Source organism: Ips typographus, linkage group LG3, assembly GCF_016097725.1.
Source record: "Ips typographus isolate SLU linkage group LG3, UJ_Ityp_2.0, whole genome shotgun sequence".
Taxonomy (NCBI): domain Eukaryota; kingdom Metazoa; phylum Arthropoda; class Insecta; order Coleoptera; family Curculionidae; genus Ips; species Ips typographus.
In genome coordinates, this window is record NC_138424.1 from 3,068,859 (window position 1) to 3,089,189 (window position 20,331).

At 35.0% G+C, this 20,331-nt stretch overlaps 6 protein-coding genes across 7 annotated transcripts; 1 reads left to right on the forward strand and 5 right to left on the reverse strand.

The window, feature by feature from the left end:
• Positions 1–226: 226 nt before the first annotated feature.
• Positions 227–2,193, reverse strand: LOC145727041 (uncharacterized). Its single transcript, XM_081976426.1, has 4 exons — positions 1,774–2,193; positions 1,456–1,720; positions 1,120–1,398; positions 227–1,060 (listed from the first exon to the last, which is right to left on the reverse strand). Exons 1-4 carry the CDS (start codon positions 1,828–1,830, stop codon positions 282–284), a joined length of 1,380 nt encoding a protein of 459 aa, XP_081832552.1. The 5' UTR covers positions 1,831–2,193; the 3' UTR covers positions 227–281.
• A 1-nt stretch (position 2,194) lies between these two features.
• LOC145727038 (uncharacterized) lies at positions 2,195–8,600 on the reverse strand. The gene has a single exon (XM_081976423.1). It carries the CDS (start codon positions 8,251–8,253, stop codon positions 5,746–5,748), a length of 2,508 nt encoding a protein of 835 aa, XP_081832549.1. The 5' UTR covers positions 8,254–8,600; the 3' UTR covers positions 2,195–5,745.
• A 2,267-nt stretch (positions 8,601–10,867) lies between these two features.
• Positions 10,868–11,774, reverse strand: LOC145726758 (uncharacterized). 2 transcript variants are annotated; one of them, XM_081975989.1, is made up of 4 exons: positions 11,640–11,774; positions 11,542–11,585; positions 11,253–11,490; positions 10,868–11,197 (listed from the first exon to the last, which is right to left on the reverse strand). In XM_081975989.1, the coding sequence occupies exons 1-4, from the start codon at positions 11,688–11,690 to the stop codon at positions 11,006–11,008; spliced, it is 525 nt and encodes a 174-aa protein (XP_081832115.1). In that variant the 5' UTR covers positions 11,691–11,774; the 3' UTR covers positions 10,868–11,005. The 2 variants fall into 2 exon arrangements, with proteins under 2 accessions (XP_081832115.1, XP_081832114.1); XM_081975988.1 differs by having other exon boundaries at positions 11,253–11,585.
• Positions 11,725–12,834, reverse strand: LOC145726760 (uncharacterized). The gene is made up of 3 exons (XM_081975990.1): positions 12,624–12,834; positions 12,510–12,574; positions 11,725–12,410 (listed from the first exon to the last, which is right to left on the reverse strand). The coding sequence occupies exons 1-3, from the start codon at positions 12,720–12,722 to the stop codon at positions 12,212–12,214; spliced, it is 363 nt and encodes a 120-aa protein (XP_081832116.1). The 5' UTR covers positions 12,723–12,834; the 3' UTR covers positions 11,725–12,211.
• Positions 12,835–14,507: 1,673 nt separating this feature from the next.
• Positions 14,508–15,111, forward strand: LOC145726584 (uncharacterized). The gene is made up of 3 exons (XM_081975746.1): positions 14,508–14,668; positions 14,727–14,867; positions 14,928–15,111. The coding sequence occupies exons 1-3, from the start codon at positions 14,618–14,620 to the stop codon at positions 15,045–15,047; spliced, it is 312 nt and encodes a 103-aa protein (XP_081831872.1). The 5' UTR covers positions 14,508–14,617; the 3' UTR covers positions 15,048–15,111.
• A 664-nt stretch (positions 15,112–15,775) lies between these two features.
• LOC145726583 (uncharacterized) lies at positions 15,776–20,307 on the reverse strand. Its single transcript, XM_081975745.1, has 4 exons — positions 20,148–20,307; positions 17,485–17,691; positions 17,222–17,426; positions 15,776–16,108 (listed from the first exon to the last, which is right to left on the reverse strand). The coding sequence occupies exons 1-4, from the start codon at positions 20,193–20,195 to the stop codon at positions 16,002–16,004; spliced, it is 567 nt and encodes a 188-aa protein (XP_081831871.1). The 5' UTR covers positions 20,196–20,307; the 3' UTR covers positions 15,776–16,001.
• Positions 20,308–20,331: the final 24 nt, after the last annotated feature.

Genomic DNA, 20,331 nt, shown 5'->3' on the forward strand with positions numbered 1-20,331 from the left:
GAAAATTTTCACAACATTTTAAAATCCTCCGTATGCTTCTAAAACAGTTTAAAAGCTTCAAAACATTTCTAGAACTTGTCCTCAAAAAAAAAATTAAAGTTTTGCTATCTCTGGAAGAGTTTTGTGCTTTTTTTACAGATTTTAATGTTTTTTTCCCGCTTTTATTACTTTTTAATCCGGACTCTACAGTCATCAATGCTGAACCAAGTAAATAATAGACGATAACTTGCAAAAAAGTATAAATATATTACAAAACAAAAACAAATGACACTATAACATAATTAATCATCTAACTTCTTGCATAGAGGACAAAAAGAAGGAGAGTGATGATGAACGGGAGAGCCACAATGGGAGCAAAAATTGCCGCCCAAGTGTTTACGTCCGCATTTATGGCAGAAACCATGCAAACCCAGTTGTTTTCCTTTGGAATTGTCCAAATATGGCGGTATTGATGGTGAACCGCCTCTGAAAGGTACCATAATCCAGTTGGTTGGAAACCACCTACTGTTTTCCTGCACTTCTGTTTCCTGATTTGATGGTAAAATGGGACTTTTTGTTTCTGCTTCAGGTTGATCTATCACGCCAATAACCACAGTTACTAAATCGTCCAGATCGTTGGAGAACTTTTTCCCATCAGACTTGGTAGAATTGCATCCGCAATTTTCATCGGTGATTGAGTTGTCAAAGTCCGCAATACTCTGGTGATTTTTTTTGCCGGTAACCGGATAAGTTACAAAGGTTTTTTCGGTCGATTCTTCAGTGCTTTCATCACACTTGAAAGTTTCTAAAGCTTTTTCCAGTAAGTGTTCCAATTCTTTCAAGTCTTGGTCATAGCTTGAATTTGAATGTTTGCTCTTTCTTTTCCCACTCTTTTTATGTCGGTGGGTAACGTGAATTTTGTGTTCTACCTTATCTGTTGTGGTTGTTTTTTCTTTTTTTTGAACCGTTTTTTCGATCTGATTCACGTCCTCTTCGATTTTCTCGTTGTTCAGTTTTAGGGTTGCGTTTACCATTTCTGCCAAATTGCTTAGATTTTCGTGACTTTTTTCTACGTTTGTTGCTGTCAAAATAATGTATTAAATCCACCAATCACAAACTAGCAGTTAAAATGATAGTTACCATTCACAGCACGAGCAACATGATCGACGAGGTCCTCTTTCTTCAGAGGACGACCCCATACAAAAACCTGCTCCTTTCGTCTTGGGTAGGAACCATCAAAAAATTCGGGGTGTCTACCAAAATACTCCCTTAGCTGAGGTGGTAAAGTGTGACCGCCAGGTCCGTAATTGCAAAAATAGTAATTGGGAAAATTAAATGGTACAGGAGGTGGGTAGGGATGGTAGTAGTGGGGATGATCATAACGGTGCTGTGGAGGTGGGTAGAACAGTTCGTTAGGACCTAAAAATTCAAATTCATAACACTATCTGGTAAAATTGACTGGTTTTCAAAACTCACAACCGTGATTTCGAGCTTGGGGTGGTATTTTCATGATGTGATTGTGACTACCATGGACGTCATTCCCACCAAACCGAATTGAAACCTGTGCATGAGCAATACCATCTTTCCTGGATGTCAAGGGTAATTCAGTGGTCGTGGTAGGTTTGGTGGTGGTTTCCAAGGGTTCAAATCCAGCCCTTTCAACTAATTCAAGATGGTCAAAGTTGATTCTGGTCCTGTCTTTAGGGGTACGGTAAACTTTCTCCAAGTTGCATTCTGCAGCCTAAACCAAACATTAGAAATCATTAATATCAAATAATGTGAACACTTATTTACCTTTAAAAATGTAACGGATGTTAAACACACAATCAACACTGGTTTACAAGTAATCATTGTTAAACTACAATGAAACACTAAATTAATAAAGTAATGCAGTTAGTTATATAAACAGATTGGTTGTTGAAGAATGTCGACCAGTTAAATTAAAAATATAAACATGTTGTGCGTTTGAGGTTGTTTTAAGTTGGTTGACATTTATTTAAGGTTAATGTTCCTGGAAAATGTTATTTCCTCATTTATGTGCATATTTTTTGTAGACTAAATGGAGTTGTAATAGTAAATTACTCAAGGAGTATGTAATGATAGCTATTACTCACGTAGGTGAAGTTATTTTAAATTTTCCCAAAGGGATCAAGTTAGGAAGTAAATTTTTTTACTATACAGTGTGTCCCAAATTGGTGATGCAAGTATTGGGATCTCGAAAACGGTTACAAAGTCGGTTAAATGGGGAAAATTTTAGAGAAATTTATGTGAAACTTATTTCCGGTTTCCAAATTAAATTATCTTTCTCCGTTTTCCGGAAAATTTGGAAAACGTCAGAGGCTGCATTTTAAACACTTTTTAACAAAGCCAAAGAGAGTTTTGAAACTTCGTCATTGGTTTCCGAGAGATGGATGATAACTTTGTATTTAATTCTTATGGCCAAGATGGCTTACAAAGTTATCTATCTCGGAAACCAATGACGATAGATTTTTTTCTAATTACGTCATAAAAAAGTGCCTTAATAATGTCTTAGTTTCGAAACTCTCTTTGGCTTTGTTTTTGGACCACATTTTGGACAATTTGGACCACACTGTATAAACAAGTCTAAGCACTAACAAACACACATATCATTAGATAGGAAATTTCATGAGGATTCCAAAAATGTACATAGTTCTGTCATTTTCTCCCTCCAAGTGGGTTTTACAAGCAATTTTGTTCCTGACTGTCTTTTAAAACTGTCTTCCTGACAGGTCAAACTTTGACGCCGCTTTTCTCCTTGACTGTACCAAACTTTGTAGTGTTTTTTAGGTTAATGGATAGGAAATTTAATGATTCCAAAAATATGCTTAAAACTGTCATTTGATAACTCCAAGTAGGTTTTACAATCAATTTTGTCCCTGACTGTCCTTTAAAACTGCCTTCCTGACAGGTCAAATTTTGACAGCGTTTTTCTCCCTGACTGTACTAAATTTTGTATTGTTTTTTATGTCGTTAGATAGGAAATTTTATGAAGATTCCAAAAGTGTACTTAAATATGTCATTTTCTCACTCCAAGTGGGTTTTACAAGCAATTTTGTTCCTGACTGTCTTTTAAAACTGTCTTCCTGACAGGTCAAACTTTGACGCCGCTTTTCTCCTTGACTGTACCAAACTTTGTAGTGTTTTTTAGGTTAATGGATAGGAAATTTAATGAGGATTCCAAAAATGTGCTTAAAACTGTCATTTTCTAACTCCAAGTAGGTTTCACAATCAATTTTGTCCCTGACTGTCCTTTAAAACTGCCTTTCTGACAGGTCAAATTTTGACAGCGTTTTTCTCCCTGACTGTACTAAATTTTGTAGTGTTTTTTATGTCTTTAGATAGGAAATTTCATGAAGATTCCAAAAATGTACTTAAATCTGTCATTTTCTCACTCCAAGTGGGTTTTACAAGCAATTTTGTTCCTGACTGTCTTTTAAAACTGTCTTCCTGACAGGTCAAACTTTGACGCCGCTTTTCTCCTTGACTGTACCAAACTTTGTAGTGTTTTTTAGGTTAATGGATAGGAAATTTAATGAGGATTCCAAAAATGTGCTTAAAACTGTCATTTTCTAACTCCAAGTAGGTTTTACAATCAATTTTGTCCCTGACTGTCCTTTAAAACTGCCTTCCTGACAGGTCAAATTTTGACAGCGTTTTTCTCCCTGACTGTACTAAATTTTGTATTGTTTTTCATGTCGTTAGATAGGAAATTTCATGAAGATTCCAAAAGTGTACTTAAATCTGTCATTTTCTCACTCCAAGTGGGTTTTACGGAATTTTGTTCCTGACTGTCTTTTAAAACTGTCTTCCTGACAGGTCAAACTTTGACGCCGCTTTTCTCCTTGACTGTACCAAACTTTGTAGTGTTTTTTAGGTTAATGGATAGGAAATTTAATGAGGATTCCAAAAATGTGCTTAAAACTGTCATTTTCTAACTCCAAGTAGGTTTTACAATCAATTTTGTCCCTGACTGTCCTTTAAAACTGCCTTCCTGACAAGTTAAATTTTGACAGCGTTTTTCTCTCTGACTGTACTAAATTTTGTATTGTTTTTCATGTCGTTAGATAGGAAATTTCATGAAGATTCCAAAAATGTACTTAAATCTGTAATTTTCTCACTCTAAGTGGATTTTACAAGCAATTTTGTTCCTGACTGTCTTTTAAAACTGTCTTCCTGACAGGTCAAACTTTGACGCCGCTTTTCTCCTTGACTGTACCAAACTTTGTAGTGTTTTTTAGGTTAATGGATAGGAAATTTAATGAGGATTCCAAAAATGTGCTTAAAACTGTCATTTTCTAACTCCAAGTAGGTTTTACAATCAATTTTGTCCCTGACTGTCCTTTAAAACTGCTTTCCTCACAGGTCAAATTTTGACAGCGTTTTTCTCCCTGACTGTACTAAATTTTGTAGTGTTTTTTATGTCGTTAGATAGGAAATTTCATGAAGATTCCAAAAATGTACTTAAATCTGTCATTTTCTCACTCCAAGTGGGTTTTACAAGCAATTTTGTTCCTGACTGTCTTTTAAAACTGTCTTCCTGACAGGTCAAACTTTGACGCCGCTTTTCTCCTTGACTGTACCAAACTTTGTAGTCTTTTTTAGGTTAATGGATAGGAAATTTAATGAGGATTCCAAAAATGTGCTTAAAACTGTCATTTTCTAACTCCAAGTAGGTTTCACAATCAATTTTGTCCCTGACTGTCCTTTAAAACTGCCTTCCTGACAGGTCAAATTTTGACAGCGTTTTTCTCCCTGACTGTACTAAATTTTGTAGTGTTTTTTATGTCTTTAGATAGGAAATTTCATGAAGATTCCAAAAATGTACTTAAATCTGTCATTTTCTCACTCTAAGTGGATTTTACAAGCAATTTTGTTCCTGACTGTCTTTTAAAACTGTCTTCCTGACAGGTCAAACTTTGACGCCGCTTTTCTCCTTGACTGTACCAAACTTTGTAGTGTTTTTTAGGTTAATGGATAGGAAATTTAATGAGGATTCCAAAAATGTGCTTAAAACTGTCATTTTCTAACTCCAAGTACGTTTTACAATCAATTGAACATTGGCTAAGTTGTGTTTAAGTACAGCTTAGATAAGTTTAGTTTAGACTGTGTAATTTTGCACTGTTTTGTTTTCACCTGTCACATTCAAACCTCAACTTAGCCTTAAATTGTACTTATAATCGACTTGAAAGTGTTGGGAAAACAGGCCTAAAAGCGTTAGGCTAGAATAGTTGCTTATCTTGTCAAATTAAAACATTTGGTGTCAAGTTTCAGTGTCAAAATTTCAAATTATAACATTCAAAAATTTGATTTTTTGTAATTTAGTATGACAAACTGGTCAGTAACACATCGGGGCTCTAATTCTTGAAAACACGGAACACACACATCATTTTAAACTAGAAATGTTTAAAAAATTATCTAAATTGAATCCAATTTATTAGAATGTCGCTATAAATTAAATTATTGGATCCGTAATTAACTTATTAAATTTGTGCAACACCGGAAATGTTTAATAATAACGTACGGGCAAATGTTTAAATTTAATTTCAAGTTCATTACCAGCAATATTTGCTGATTGGGTTTCTTGACATTATGCTAACTAAACGTTATTGTACGGATAAAAAATTATAAAACACAATAAAAAAAAAATAGTTTTTATTTTTTGTACATATAAGAGATCCAATAACAAGCTGATTTTATTCCCTTAACATAAAATTACAATATAATATAATAATAACACAAACAAAACTAAAATTTGTATTGTTGCCAACCTCCTCCTTTATCTTTAGCTTTCTGTAACATTTCTTCGTGTCTTCTCTTAATTTCGGCCACTATATCTTTGACATCCTTCTTGGCCGTATTTTTACTACCTCCACTTTTCACCGCACCAGTTCCTAAAGTTTGATTCAACTCCCCCTCGCACTCCTCAAATCTCTTCTGCAAGTCAAACAAAATCTTCAGCTCCTTTTTGATTTTCTGGTTATTGGACAGTTTCTTGTTCAAATCTTTGATGGTTTGGCTTTGCAGCTTCTCCAAGTTTTTCAGCTCCCATATTGATTTGGCTACGGTTTCCATCTTGTCTGAAGAATCTGTGTGCGACATCATCAGGAGTTTCTTCAGTTTGTTTAACACTTCGATGTGTTTCTGGCCTTCGTTGTCGCGATCTTGACACAATTTCTTCAGCAAGTCGTTTCTGGTTTTAGTGGCTTGATACACGAATTTTAATTCTGACAGGTAGTCGACAAATTTAATTTCTTTTTTTGGGTTGAAAGTGGTTTTCATTTGTAGTGTATGGTCGAAATCTTCCACCACGTTGTTTATCAAGCACTGGAGTTTTTGTAGACGTATCAAGCTGTGCACTAATTGTTTTCTAACGAATTCGTTGTTAGTTTCTTCAAGTTTCTCTGCAATGTTTTTGACACTTTCATCTTTAATCTGCTGAAGGTCCCTGAATTTGCTTAATATAGCAATCTTTGAGTTGACATCATCGATTTTGTGGTTTATCAGCAATCGTTTCCAGTCTTGTTCTATGGAGTTTTTGATCTGTTGCACCTTCATTAGGTTTTCAAAAATGTGGTCGTAGTCTTCTGGGTTTAAATCAACTAATTGATCAATTTCCTCCAAAAGGGAATGCACACGTTCTTTTATTATTTGTTTAGGCATCATGTTTTGAGGGGCTTTACCAACCACTTCAGAATTTTCTTTCACCCTAGCAATGATTGAGGTGATTCGGTCTTGGTTTTCTTCCGAGGATTTTTCCTTGTTATTGCTTGTTGATTTAGATGGTTTCCTACGGTTGAGCAGTAAAGGACGTTTAAAACCGTCGTGTTCCATAAAAGGCCATCCTTTATTGTCGATAATTATTTTGGGTTTAACTTCTTTCACCACCACTTTTTTGTTGTACGGTTTCTTTTCTGTTTCCTGGGCTACAGGTTCTTGCAGCTTGGTGAATAAATCTGCAACTTTGTCGTAGTAATCTTGCAACGGTTTCAGGTAACTGAATTTATCGTCCATTTTTTCTGTCAGGTAATGTTCAATTTCACGTTGCATATCGTCGTCGTCCACCACTTTAACCACGTAACGTTTCTTCCTTACGTGGTCGTCCAGAACCTTCCGAAAATCCTGATGCTCTTGGAAGTTTTGTCTACCTGACAGAACTGGAATTTGTTGGATCACATTCGGTTGGACCTGATCGAAATCTCCTACGATATCACTAGCCAAATTGAGGCAGTGTTTGTGGAAGTTTTTGCCAAAATCTTTAAAGTACTTCTTGGCAGTGTACACCATTTTTGGTAAAGTTGTTATAACCGGATTGGCTCCCTTGTTGAGATCACTGAAATGTTTTAAGAATTGCATTGGAGCTGTTAGCAACATAAATATGGGATTGTGGGGGACTGGACTTCTTTTGGCCTGAAGATTGGTTTTTAATTCTTTAATTTTCTGCTCTTGTTGCTGTTTTCTCTGAAACGCATTCAGTTCGTCCCTAACCGCTTTCTGAATTACGTTCTTTCCGATTAAAGTGTCCATCCGATTTGGGGTGTACATTCTCGAAGGTGATCTGTAGAATGATTGTCCTACAACAGGATCGCAGTCCTCTTCTTCTTCTTCAGACAGTGGAAGGTTGTTATAACCGTCATCTTCAGCGCTCACCACTTCCACTTGGTAACGTGGTGGTAAGTCCAGCTCGTCACTGCCAAGTATGATGGTTCTCTTTTTACGGCTCAATTTATCTGGTTGAAGGAGGGTTTTAACAAAAGTGGTGGCTTGCTCTTCTAGGTCACCAGAAAAAGGATTGTTGTTCAGTCGTTTCAGTTTTCTGAGCAGTGTAGCTTCTTCTGCACCATCTTTGGGTGGAGTTTCAAATACAGTTTTTGGTTGTAGAGGTTTGTTTAGTCGAGTTGACGCAAAGTTTGGTTGTGTCTGGTCGTTTTCTGGCTGTCGCTTTAACTTATCTATCCAACTAACCGGTTTAGGTTCTTGAACTTGAAAACCTTTTCGTAAATCATCAGCTTTTTGCCTTAACAGCTTTTCAATTTTTCGATTCCAATTTTCCCCCGGATTGGATCGCACACCTTCAATACTGTGGTGCAAAGGTTCTCGAACGGATTGAGGAAGCATGTGCAGCAACAAATTGTAGCTATTTTTAGCTATGTCACGTTGCTGTCTACTAAAAGTGTCACGCTTATTTCTGTTGCAACAGCAACTTGAATGCTCCTCAAAGCCGCATGCGCAAGGTGTGCTGAACCAGTTGCACATAGCTTCTTCAGGAAGTTCTACAAATTTTTTTATGAAACTTTTTATTTATTATTAGTCCAGCTTACCTTGACAAGTTGGTGGAGCCGCAGCTTCAGTGTTGCAGTTTTGTATAAGAGAATGTTCTGGAAACACTTCCTGTCTATAGCAAGTCTTAGGGCGCAATCGTCTAATCTACAATATAAAAACATTCACGTCTACATGTGCAGAAGAGTGGGTGTGTTTATGAATCACTAACTTACCTTATAGATTTTTCTTCTTCTAACTAGTGGAGGACTTTCTTTTACCGCAACGTTTTGACTGTAGGTGGCAGTACAGCCACAATTTTGGTCTACAATCATTCCACTTCCAGGCACTTGAATATTTTGCAAACACTGTAAAATAACTTGTAATGTATTTGTTTGCAAAACTAAGGGGATGTCTTACTTGTGAACAGCCGCAATCAGCACTAATGGACCGGCAAAACAGTACAATTAAAAGAAAAAAATATTTCATGGTTTTTTTTTAATCACCCCGTAGCTTTTGCCGTTCAACAGTCCGGCAGGAAACAATTTTAATTTTATTTATACTTTACCGAGTAGCTGTCAGTGGATTGTTTTAAATTGTTTCGTGTAAACATGCTCAAATGTGTGTGAACGAACTGTTTTGGTTATCGAACTTGTCCCATACGAATTATTACTTCCTCATTTTGGTATTTACTAAATTAAGTCTCTAATAATTTTTCTTATGTGCTTATCCTTGGAATAAATGGGTTTCTGTTGATGTAAATGTAGTCATTCGTGAAAAAATTCCAGTCTTGATGGACGGTTTGTGGTAGGCAACCAATTAAACGCCTGTCGAATCTTAAATCAAGCCAAACAGAATATTAAACTGTTTTCTTGTTTTCTGTTTGACTACTTTTGTTCTTCATATGTTTTATTATTTTTCTAGTTTTCAACTTTGTTTATACTTTTCGTTTTTTTTATTTGTTTCTTCAATACTTTTGTATTGCATGTGATTTTTCAGACTAAACTATATCCTTCCTTATTTTTGTATTTTTCACTATGTATTTGCGGTTTTTTTCCTACTTTCACTTTTCTTCATTATTTAATTTCTATTTAGTCTAGTTCAAAGTTTGTTGTGTTGCCCAATTTGACTAAGAATATTTGTTTTGGTGCAGTCACTTGGATGAAGCAGTGTAACTTCAAATTACTCATAAATGATTTTTGATCACATTTCAGCATTCAAAGTCAAATATTCGCATTGTTGCCAAATTTGTTAGCGTGAAAACCCGTACAAAATTTGGTACAGTCAAGGAGAAAAGCTGTGTCAAAATTTGAACTGCAAGAAACATATTTTGAAAGGACAGTCAAAGACAAAATACTTATCTAAGCTGTCCTTAAACACAACTTGATGGGGAAACGGACATAATTGAAATATATCATTTTTCTGATGATACGGCTATCATTAATTTTGACAGTTTTATTATTAGTGACAGATATCACGTGGTTATTGGAGGATAATTTAACTACTCAGTCACGTGACCACTGTCATAAATCTCAAAAGCACGTTTGGTTTCGAATACTGCAAAAAACTTTTTTAAACTCTGAATTTTGCAACTTTTGAGCACAGTTTGACAGTCAAAGACGAAATTGCTTGTTAAACACACTTGGAGTAAGAAAATGACTGTTTTAAGCACATTTTTGAAATCCTCATTAAATTTCCTATTTGATAGGGTGAGAAACCCGTACAAATTTTGGTACAGTCAAGGAGAAAAGCTGTACCAAAATTTGAACTGCCAGAAACAAATTTTGAAAGGACAGTCAGAGACAAAATCCCTGTAAAACCCACTTGGAGTAAGAAAATGACTGTTTTAAGCACACTTTTGGAATTCTCATTAAATTTCCTATTTGTTAGCGTGAAAACCCGTACAAAATTTGGTACAGTCAAGGAGAAAAGCTGTGCCAAAATTTGAACTGCCAGAAACAAATTTTGAAAGGACAGTCAGAGAAAAATTCCTGTAAAACCCAGTAGGAGTAAGAAAATGACTGTTTTAAGCACACTTTTGGAATTCACATTAAATTTCCTATTTGTTAGCGTGAAAACCCGTACAAAACTTGGTACAGTCAAGGAGAAAAGCTATACCAAAATTTGAACTACCAGAAACAAATTTTGAAAGGACAGTCCGAGACAAAATGCCTGTAAAACCCACTTGGAGTATGAAAATGACTGTTTTAAGCACACTTTTAGAATTCTCATTAAATTTCCTATTTGATAGCGTAAAAAATCCGTACAAAACTTGGTACAGTCAGGGAGAAGAGCGGTGCCAAATTTTGAACTGCCAGAAACAAATTTTGAAAATACAGTCAGAGACAAAATGCCTGTAAAACCCACTTGGAGTAAGAAAATGACTGTTTTAAGCACACTTTTGGAATTCTCATTAAATTTCCTATTTGTTAGCGTGTTGCCCAATTTTACTAAGAATATTTGTTTTGGTGCAGTCACTTGGATGAAGCAGTGTAACTTCAAATTACTCATAAATGATTTTTAATCACATATCAGCATTGCTTTCAAACTGACCACTTTCCTAATTTAGTGTCAAATGTTTGCATTGTTGCTAAATTAATCATTTTTCTAATTTAGTACAAATTGTTTTAATTTTTCTGAAAATTACTACAGACCCAACAAAAACATCCAATCCAGCCAATTTTTAATAAAAACACAAAAATTAGTTGACACTCTAATTTGTACAATAATCACAAAATTTCCACTGGCATCAAAAGGGAGACAAATTTGGCTCAGAATTTTTTGCAGGAACATAACCTAAATCAGAAAGGGTTGGATGTCTGGAAAACTGCCTCAAAACTTGGTCCACCAAATCGTTTTCTTGTGCTTTTTTCTGATTTAGCTCCATCACTTCACCGTTAATCGTGTGTAAACTAGCTTCTTCCAGAGCAGCTTGACAGACCTGCTGGTGACATCCCCATCATGCTGAGAATTTTAAAAACAAAAAAATGCATCACCTGAGACTTGTAACAAGGATTTTCAACTGGGATTTTGGTGAAACCGTAAGCCAACCGGTCTTCTGGTACTGTAGGGTAACCATTCCGAGGTTGCTGACAGGCTAAAGCTATGGATACTAAGTCAGCTGGTGGAGCTGGAAGGGCACCAGGTGATTGCTGTTGGGCAAAATACTGGGCTGCTGCAGCTATGGCAGCAGCTAATTTAGCGTTTTTCTGTCTAATCTGCACGTTTTGTGACCTAAAAACTGCTGGTTTTCCTAACGGATTTCCATAAAATGAACAAAGTAACCTGGAACAACTGCCTGAAGGATTTTTTGAGTATTCTGATCTGCCCTATAGGAAAGTTGTGTTATTTGCATTGTTTAATATGTATTCAACTAAACTTACCGTCTCTACAAACAATAAACCAATAAGTACAAAAAAAGATAATTTATGCATTGTGGTATATGAATGGAAACTATAATAATAAAAGTTTGGATTTGCAGTGTTTTATTTACATTGTGTCGGTCACTCTCACTTTCCACAGTAAATTTGTTATTAATTTCAACTTCCTGTTTGTAATAAGTTAAAATTAACAGTCACTTAATAATTTAAACAAATTTTTTTTTTAATATTGTTTTATAAATATTTTAAATACGGGCCTGACAATGATAAACTTTACAACGTAACAGCAACTAAATTCAGACATCATAAAATTTTACTTTGAAAAATCAACGTTTATAAGGTCGAAATTAGCTTGAAACAAACTAGCGTTTTAACGAAATTTACCATTGTTAATGAATGTAATGGCAAGCAAATATGACACTTAAAACCAGCTTTTTTTTGTACGCAAATACTGCACATTATCGAGTTAATTGTGGTACATTTGGTAAATTTTAAACATAATTAAAAAAATAGAAACATTGCCTATAACGGTTAAAGCGGCCATTAGAACGTAGGTAAATCCTCTTGGTAGCATTTTAAGTTATTTGGTTCTCCTCAATTAACCTCTGAGTGTGGTAAGAAGGTAGATTGGACAGAAGTTCGCTCAATTGTTTCCCAAATTCCTTGCGTTTTTTGGTTGCTTTTTCAATTCTGTTCAAAGCAATTTTGGACGAAGTGTACCCAGTATTTACTAGCCTGTTTATAAACCCTAGAAACTGATCTTCGGGGGGTTTCCTAAAAAACAAATTACAAACTTTCTACTGGTTAATAACCCGCATTGTCTATGGTATATCTACTGTAATATGTAGAGTTTATTGCTTTGAAAATATTTACCTGACTGGTGATATTTCAAAGGACCGATCGAAGGAATCATCTTCAATGTTAGCAGCACTGCATAACTGCAAAAAATGTTTGAAAAACTGATCTGAAACCTGTTTTAAAACTTACTAAAACGGTGGAAATAAGGAAAAACGCGTAAACGGAAAGGCAATCAAAGTCCATGGTGTTTAACACCACTTCTAGAGTGTAAACTGTTGTTTTTGCCATGTTAACATTGTCCCATATTCGAGTGGTACATTAGAGAAAAATGGTTGACACGACATTTTTCTTTATGCGAATTTTAATAAGCATTATGTGATCAGTGGCGTGCCGGTTTTATGCAACCAAATTTGGTCATTTGGACTATAATCTTTGATAAGAGTACAGATATTTGACCTCTTATCAGGACCTAATGGGAATCAGTTGACCATCAAGGTCGATGGCTTTTGTACACTTTCTTCCGTACATTTTTACTAACAATAACAATTTCTTTAAAAAGTTAAAAAAATAATTATAACCGGTAAGGTGTAAAAAAAAATTAAGTTGAGGTTTGAATGTGACAGATCAGGTGCAAAATAACACAGTCTAAACTAAACTTATCTAAGCTGTCCTAACTAAACACAACTTAGCCAATGATGGAGAAACGGACATAATTGAAATATATCATTTTTCTGATGATACGACTATCATTAATTTTGACAGTTTTGTTATTAGTGACAGATATCACGTGGTTATTGGAGGATAATTAACTACTCAGTCACGTGACTGTCATAAATCCCAAAAGCACGTTTGGTTTCGAATACTGCAAAAAAGCTTTTTTAAACTCTGAATTTTGCAACTTTTGAGCACAGTTTGACAGTCAGAGACAAAATTGCTTGTTAAACACACTTGGAGTAAGAAAATGACTGTTTTAAGCATATTTTTGGAATCCTCATTAAATTTCCTATGTGATAGCGTGAAAAACTCTTACAAAACTTGGTACAGTCAAGGAGAAAAGCTGTACCAAAATTTGAACTGTCAGAAACAAATTTTGAAAGGACAGTCAGAGACAAAATGCCTGTAAAACCCACTTGGAGTAAGAAAATTACTGTTTTAAGCACATTTTTGGAATCCTCATTAAATTATCTATTTGATAGCGTAAAAAACCAGTATAAAATTTCGTACAGTCAAGGAGAAAAGCTGTACCAAAATTTGAACTGTCAGAAACAAATTTTGAAAGGACAGTCACAGAGAAAATGCCTGTAAAACCCACTTGGAGTAAGAAAATGACTGTTTTAAGCAGATTTTTGGAATCCTCATTAAATTTCCTATTTGATAGCGTGAAAAACCCGTACAAAACTTGGTACAGTCAAGGAGAAAAGCTATGCCAAAATTTGAACTGCCAGAAACAAATTTTGAAAGGACAGTCAGAGACAAAATGCCTGTAAAACCCACTTGGAGTAAGAAAATTACTGTTTTAAGCACATTTTTGGAATCCTCATTAAATTTCCTATTTGTTAGCGTGAAAACCCGTACAAAATTTGGTACAGTCGAGGAGAAAAGCTGTGCCAAAATTTGAACTGTCAGAAACAAATTTTGAAAGGACAGTCAGAGACAAAATGCCTGTAAAACCCACTTGGAGTAAGAAAATGACTGTTTTAAGCACATTTTTGGAATCCTCATTAAATTTCCTATTTGATAGCGTGAAAAAACCCTTCAAAACTTGGTACAGTCAAGCAGAAAAGCTGTACCAAAATTTGAACTGCCAGAAACACAATATTTGTAATTTACTGGTCAAATTTTCTCGGTAAAGTAAAATATTTACTTTCTCCATTACTACAAAAGCAGCAAACTAAAAGCTGCTTTTTTGACCATCACAAGCCAAAACCCACTGTGGTAAAGTATAAAGTTGCAACTGTCAAAGTAACTTCAAAAATGTCAGTTATGATTTGCACTTTTTCAGTATCCTCTCTGACTGTAACAATCAAATGGAATAAACTATGTTAAAAGCAAATCGGTTTCTGTCTACAATACGGGTTGATACGGGTGTTTACTGAGATAAAAGGTTATTAATATTTAAAAATCCACAATTTCTAATTTTATTCGATAGTAACACTTTGCTCTCTAAACCACCCAATACAGCAATGGCAGCTAAACTGGCACTGATTTTTGTGGTAGCAGTCTGCTTGTTCCACGTAAGTTTTTCCCGTCAATTTCCTCTGTATCTCAACAAAGTTTGGCATTTTTTGGCAGTTTTTCGCTCTTCAATCCGAAGCTAATGTGGTAACGTTCCGTGAACGTCGAGAGGCCCCAGCTGGTAATCAAAAGAATGACCTGGAAGAGCTTTTAGATTCGGCCAAACATAGTTTGGACGAGTTTGTATCCAAAATTCAGGTAATTGAATGTTTTTTTTTTGTAATTTGGTGTTTGAGGATATTTTTTTGTGAAATTTAGTCCAGTGAATTGTACCAAAACGCCACCAAAGTGTTTGACGAATTTGGTAAAAAGGTGAAAGCAACTGGTGACGAATTATTGGCCAAAGTCACCAATGGCACCCAAACTCCTGCCACCTAAAATATAGTTTATTCGTTTGATTATGTATTGGAATAGGTAATAAAAGTATTTATTTAAATACGTTCATGTGTTTTTTAGTTACGTTAAATTGAATAAAGTAAGTTTTCCAACAGTTTTCAGACCACTGCCCACATTGCTTCTTTCAAGATACTTATGCCAAAAATTTGAATCAAAAAGTTATGACGTATGTGACAGATAAAGAAGCAACATCACATTCAAAGCATTTCTATGTCATATTGCTACGTCATCTTATTTTGCTTTGATTTAGACTATACAGGTGTGGTAGATCCAAAAGCGACCATAGGAAAACCGTGTAACGGACAGAGAAACGTAGGTAATTGCATGCGCGGGAGAAAGACAGAAAACGAAGAAAATATCAAGTAGGCCATATTTTTAGCGCGCTGTTGCCAAACGCCGTAAGTAAGTTTGTCGAGGGTATTGAATACTTACGGCGTTTGACAACAGCGCGCTAAAAATATGGCCTACTTGATATTTTTTTCGTTTTCTGTCTTTCTCCCGCGCATGCAATTACCTACGTTTCTCTGTCCGTTACACGGTTTTCCTATGGTCGCTTTTGGATTTACCACACCTGTAGACACTACTAAAAGTTTATTATTTCATATCATTGTTCTAAAGAGGAAAATAAATTTATGGTTTTGATTTGATACATCACTCGCAGATAAATTTTTTTGAAAATTGTCTAAAAAGTATAAAAAAAATTACATGTATGTGTTCAAACTGAATTTCTTTATTAAGTCACAAATCAGTACAGAAACTCTCACAGGTACTTCTTTACACTACAAAAATAGTTGATTAGTAAAACAAACAGGGTTTATACAACCCTAAAATCACAAAATCTACAGGCATCTTAACGTTATGCGAATAACATATAATATCTGATTCAAAGAAAATTTGTCATTTTGTAACTTAACTAAAACGTTTCACGCCCCTAATTTAGGATTGGGCGACGTTTTTCTCCAATTCCGTCTTCAGGTTTTTGCTGATTTGCACGATCTGGTCGAGGAGGGTTTTGGCCGTGTTGGTCAAGTCAGTTTTCACTTCTGCAATTCAAATACGTGATTAATCACATTTATTCTGGGATTCTTAAGGAAATTTGGCAACAAAGCTTTGAGTTTGATATTTCCTATTAAAATAAGCTTCCAACCAGTAACAGAATCCAATGAAATTTGCCAGTAGAATTATATTATTTAGAAATGACAATTTTCTCTCTAAATTTTGTCATTTTTGAGATATTATTTCAATTTTTTAGGCTTTAGCAAGTTTATTTAAAAAATTTAAAAAAAAAATCTTGATAATTTGCTCATAATACAGATTTCAGAAAAGTGAGATGTAAACATGCAAACCGTTTTGCCCTAACATTAACTGTTTGCCTTCTACAAACTTCCAAATATTGAAACAGTGTTTAATGGTAAATATCTCTAAAACGACAAATTTAGAGACAAACTATACAGAACAAAACATGTCGAGTTGAAGTAGCTGAACTGAAAAAGTTGTAGGAAATTCATTCTCAACAAAATTGCATGTATTTTTGCCCTTAAAAGTTTCTTTCAGAAGTTACAAGACAAACAATGACAAGGAGCACCAAATTGCTTTTTTAAAACTATAACTCCATTTCGATTGAGGTAAACTCCGTTATTTGAGGAGCTACAGAAAAGTGTAAATAAGGAAAGTTGTAGGAAATTTCATCCTCTACGAGACTGTATAAAAGTATTTTGGCCTTTAAGGGCCTCCTTCAGGAGTTCAAAGGCAAAATATGACAAAGTGCACTAAACTGTTTTCTTCAAACTAACTCTATTTTGACTGGAGGTAAGTTCTGTTATTTGAGGAGCTACAGAAAAGTGTAAATAAGAAAAGTTGTAGAAAATTTGATCCTCTACAAGATTGTATTAAAGTGTTTTACTAATAACCGTTATTAGAATTACGACGAAAAATCCGTTGTTGCCACTGATTTCATGTGGATATGGCCAGTCTGGATTTAGATGTTTTTCTCTTGTTCTTTTAGTTGCATTTTTTTTGCTGCAAGTCTTGTTACTGGTTGGAAGCAAAATTCGACCGTACAAACACGAGTTTGAATACTAGAACACTTTTCTTCATGTAGTAATTGAATGAATGCCATGTTGTCAAAATGTCACTTTTTCAGAAAGTTTACTTACTTTCAGCTTCAGGTTCAGCGGCTTTGGCCAAGTTCTGAGCTTGAGCGATGGCTTTGTTCAAACCCTCGTCCAGGTTGCTTTTCAGTTCTTTAGCTTTGTTCACGGCCTCCGGTCCGATAGCTGCCTGCAATTTTTGGGCGGTGTTGGTCAGACTGGTCTTGATTTGAGCAATGACTTGTTCAACGTCTCCTTTGTGCTCCTGAGCCTAAATTAACAACATTTCTATATATTTTTTTTTTGTTAATAACCCCAGAAAAACCCACTTGGCTGTTCAGGTTGTCCACCACTTCTTTGACTTTTGAGGCCAATTGTTGGGAGGTTTCGGTCAGAGTTTGAGCCACTTTGGAAGCATCAGGAAGTTGTCCATCGATGGCTTGACTGACGTTGCGAACGAGATTTTGAGCGTTTTTGGCCAAATCGTCAATGGTTGAGTCGGCTTTAGGTTTGGCCGATGGTTTACAGACAATGCCCTGCAAGTAAAAACGTGTTTAATTAGTAATCAGTCTAAAATACAGGTGTGGTAAATCCAAAACCGACCATAGGAAAACCGTGTAACGGACAGAGAAACGTAGATAATTGCATGCGCGGGAAAAAGACAGAAAACGAAAAAAATATCAAGTAGGCCATATTTTCAGTGCGCTGTTGCCAAAATCCAATACCGTCGACAAAATTAATTTTTTTTGTTACTCTAATTGGTATTTTATTAAGTTTACTATTCAACAATAAAGTAGTGTGTTATGTTAGTGTAAATTTGAGTAATCCCTGACACAACTCGCTTCAGAATAATCAAAGAACCAAATTAATTTTGTCGACGGTTTTGGATTTTGGCAACAGCGCACTGAAAATATGGCCTACTTGATATTTTTTTCGTTTTCTGTCTTTTTCCCGCGCATGCAATTATCTACGTTTCTCTGTCCGTTACACGGTTTTCCTATGGTCGGTTTTGGATTTACCACACCTGTATTTCAAGGTGCATTCGATATAATTAAGCTGACGGGAAGTCTCGATTTTCATTCAGCTAAGCTCATCAAGAAAACAAATAATGAATCCGACACGCTTAAATTATATTTGCTGATGTAATGTTATTATAAAATTGCAAATTGTATGTAAATTCTATTTTGATTAACTCACAGAAAATACTAAATAATCAGGAGAAGGATTCTGTTTTTAGCAAGTCATTTTTAAATACTTTTGTTTACTGGGCTTTAATCGTTCTTCTGATTAATCGTGCCCCTCTGTTGACCTTAATATTAAATTGTGTAGACAAAGAACGATAAACCAAAGTATTGCACATTGTTTTGCATGCAAACCCCCATTTTTCTAAAAAAATGATTGTTTACGAATACTTGCTAGATTTAACAAAAACTTTATAGTACTTATTATAGATCTTTTTTTAGAGAAAATCCTCAACTAATAATCAGAGAAATGTGTACAGCCATTGGTCACTTTTTATTTACCGTAAATACCTACGAATTTAGGGGATGTTGTCAATGTCAAAACCATAACTGACAGATATTTGGTGGTTACAAATTTGGTAATATTACAATATGTGATATTTACGTTTCAAGGGAAAAAAGTTGAAATTTCAAATGGGACACCCTGTATATTTTAGTACCGTTGAATTGCGCACACTCCTAGCTACACAGTGACCCAATATGATCCCTACAAAATTGTTACAATTTCTGAGATATTTTCGATTAAAGTTGGTGTTAACCAAACCAGAGAGGACTGTTTTAAAAAACAGCGTTGCGTTTCAAATGGTAAAAGTCGTAAATATCAAATGGGACACCCTGTATATTTTAGTACCGTTGAATTGCGCACACTCCTAGCTACACAGTGACCCAATATGATCCCTACAAAGTTGTTACAGTTTCTGAGATATTTTCGATTAAAGTTGGTGTTAACCAAACCAGAGAGGACTGTTTTGAAAAACAGCGTTGCGTTTCAAATGGTAAAAGTCGTAAATATCAAATGGTACACCCTGTATATTTTATCAAAGCTACACAGTGACCCAATATTGTTACAGTTTCTGAAATATTAAACCACAGCAAGTTTCAATAAAAAACTGTGACAACCTTTACTAATAAACATAACTCGGTTATTCCTTTTTTCATGAGTCAGACGATAATCTGACAGTTATCCCGTGACTGCCTTAATGGTACACAATGGAGTGTAACACGTGATCCAACGAGGAATATCCGAAAAGAACTATGTGTCAAAATTGGTTCCATAAAGCTATAAAAGTGCTAGACACTCTCGGAGCGTCACACAGGACCCTACGTTTGATTATAATAAATTGTATTAGCAGACTTAAAGGTTTGTTTCTCTTTTGTCTCAATTGTAGATCAAAAGACAGAGAGAGAAAAAGTGTTAATAGAAAATATTGGTCAACTTTTTAAACAGTCTGTGTCGAAAATTTTGCTACTATCAAAGTATAAACAGGGCGCTATTAAATGTCAAGATTTATGCCATGAAACTATAAAACGAGCCTAATTATTGTATGGATAATGTTTATGTAAAAAGCAGCCCACTTTTAAGTAGAGTAAAATTAAAAACAACATAATTAAGTAATACATGACAAATAATTACAAAGACAGTGACACAGAACAGTGAAGAGAAAACACAAATAATGACAAAACAAAGAGTAGGAAAATTAAAGAGGAATTTCGAGAATATTAAAGCAAGACAAAAATAGATTAAAAGCATTTAACATCCTAGTTAACAAAAGGGAAATTATTTCTATATTAACCTAATTTATTAATGCCTTATATACAGGATGATTCAAAGTAGAGGCTAGATCTTTTCACAAGCAAATATACTTTTTTCTATATTTGAAATCTTTAGTAAATAGGACAATTTGATGATAAAATTTCGAGTAAAACTATTTACTTTTAAATATAATCTTTTAAAAATAAATAAATCATACCTGGATGACCAAAAGGGCAACAACAGACGCGATCAAAAACTTGTACATTTTGACGTTTCTAGAACAACAACCCACAATCGACTAAGTTCGAACCTACTTCGGGTACCTTTTATATGGTAGCCAACTGCACCGCATGGGTTCGCGGTACTTTGCGGGTGTTTTCGTCCACCCTTAACCCCTGAAT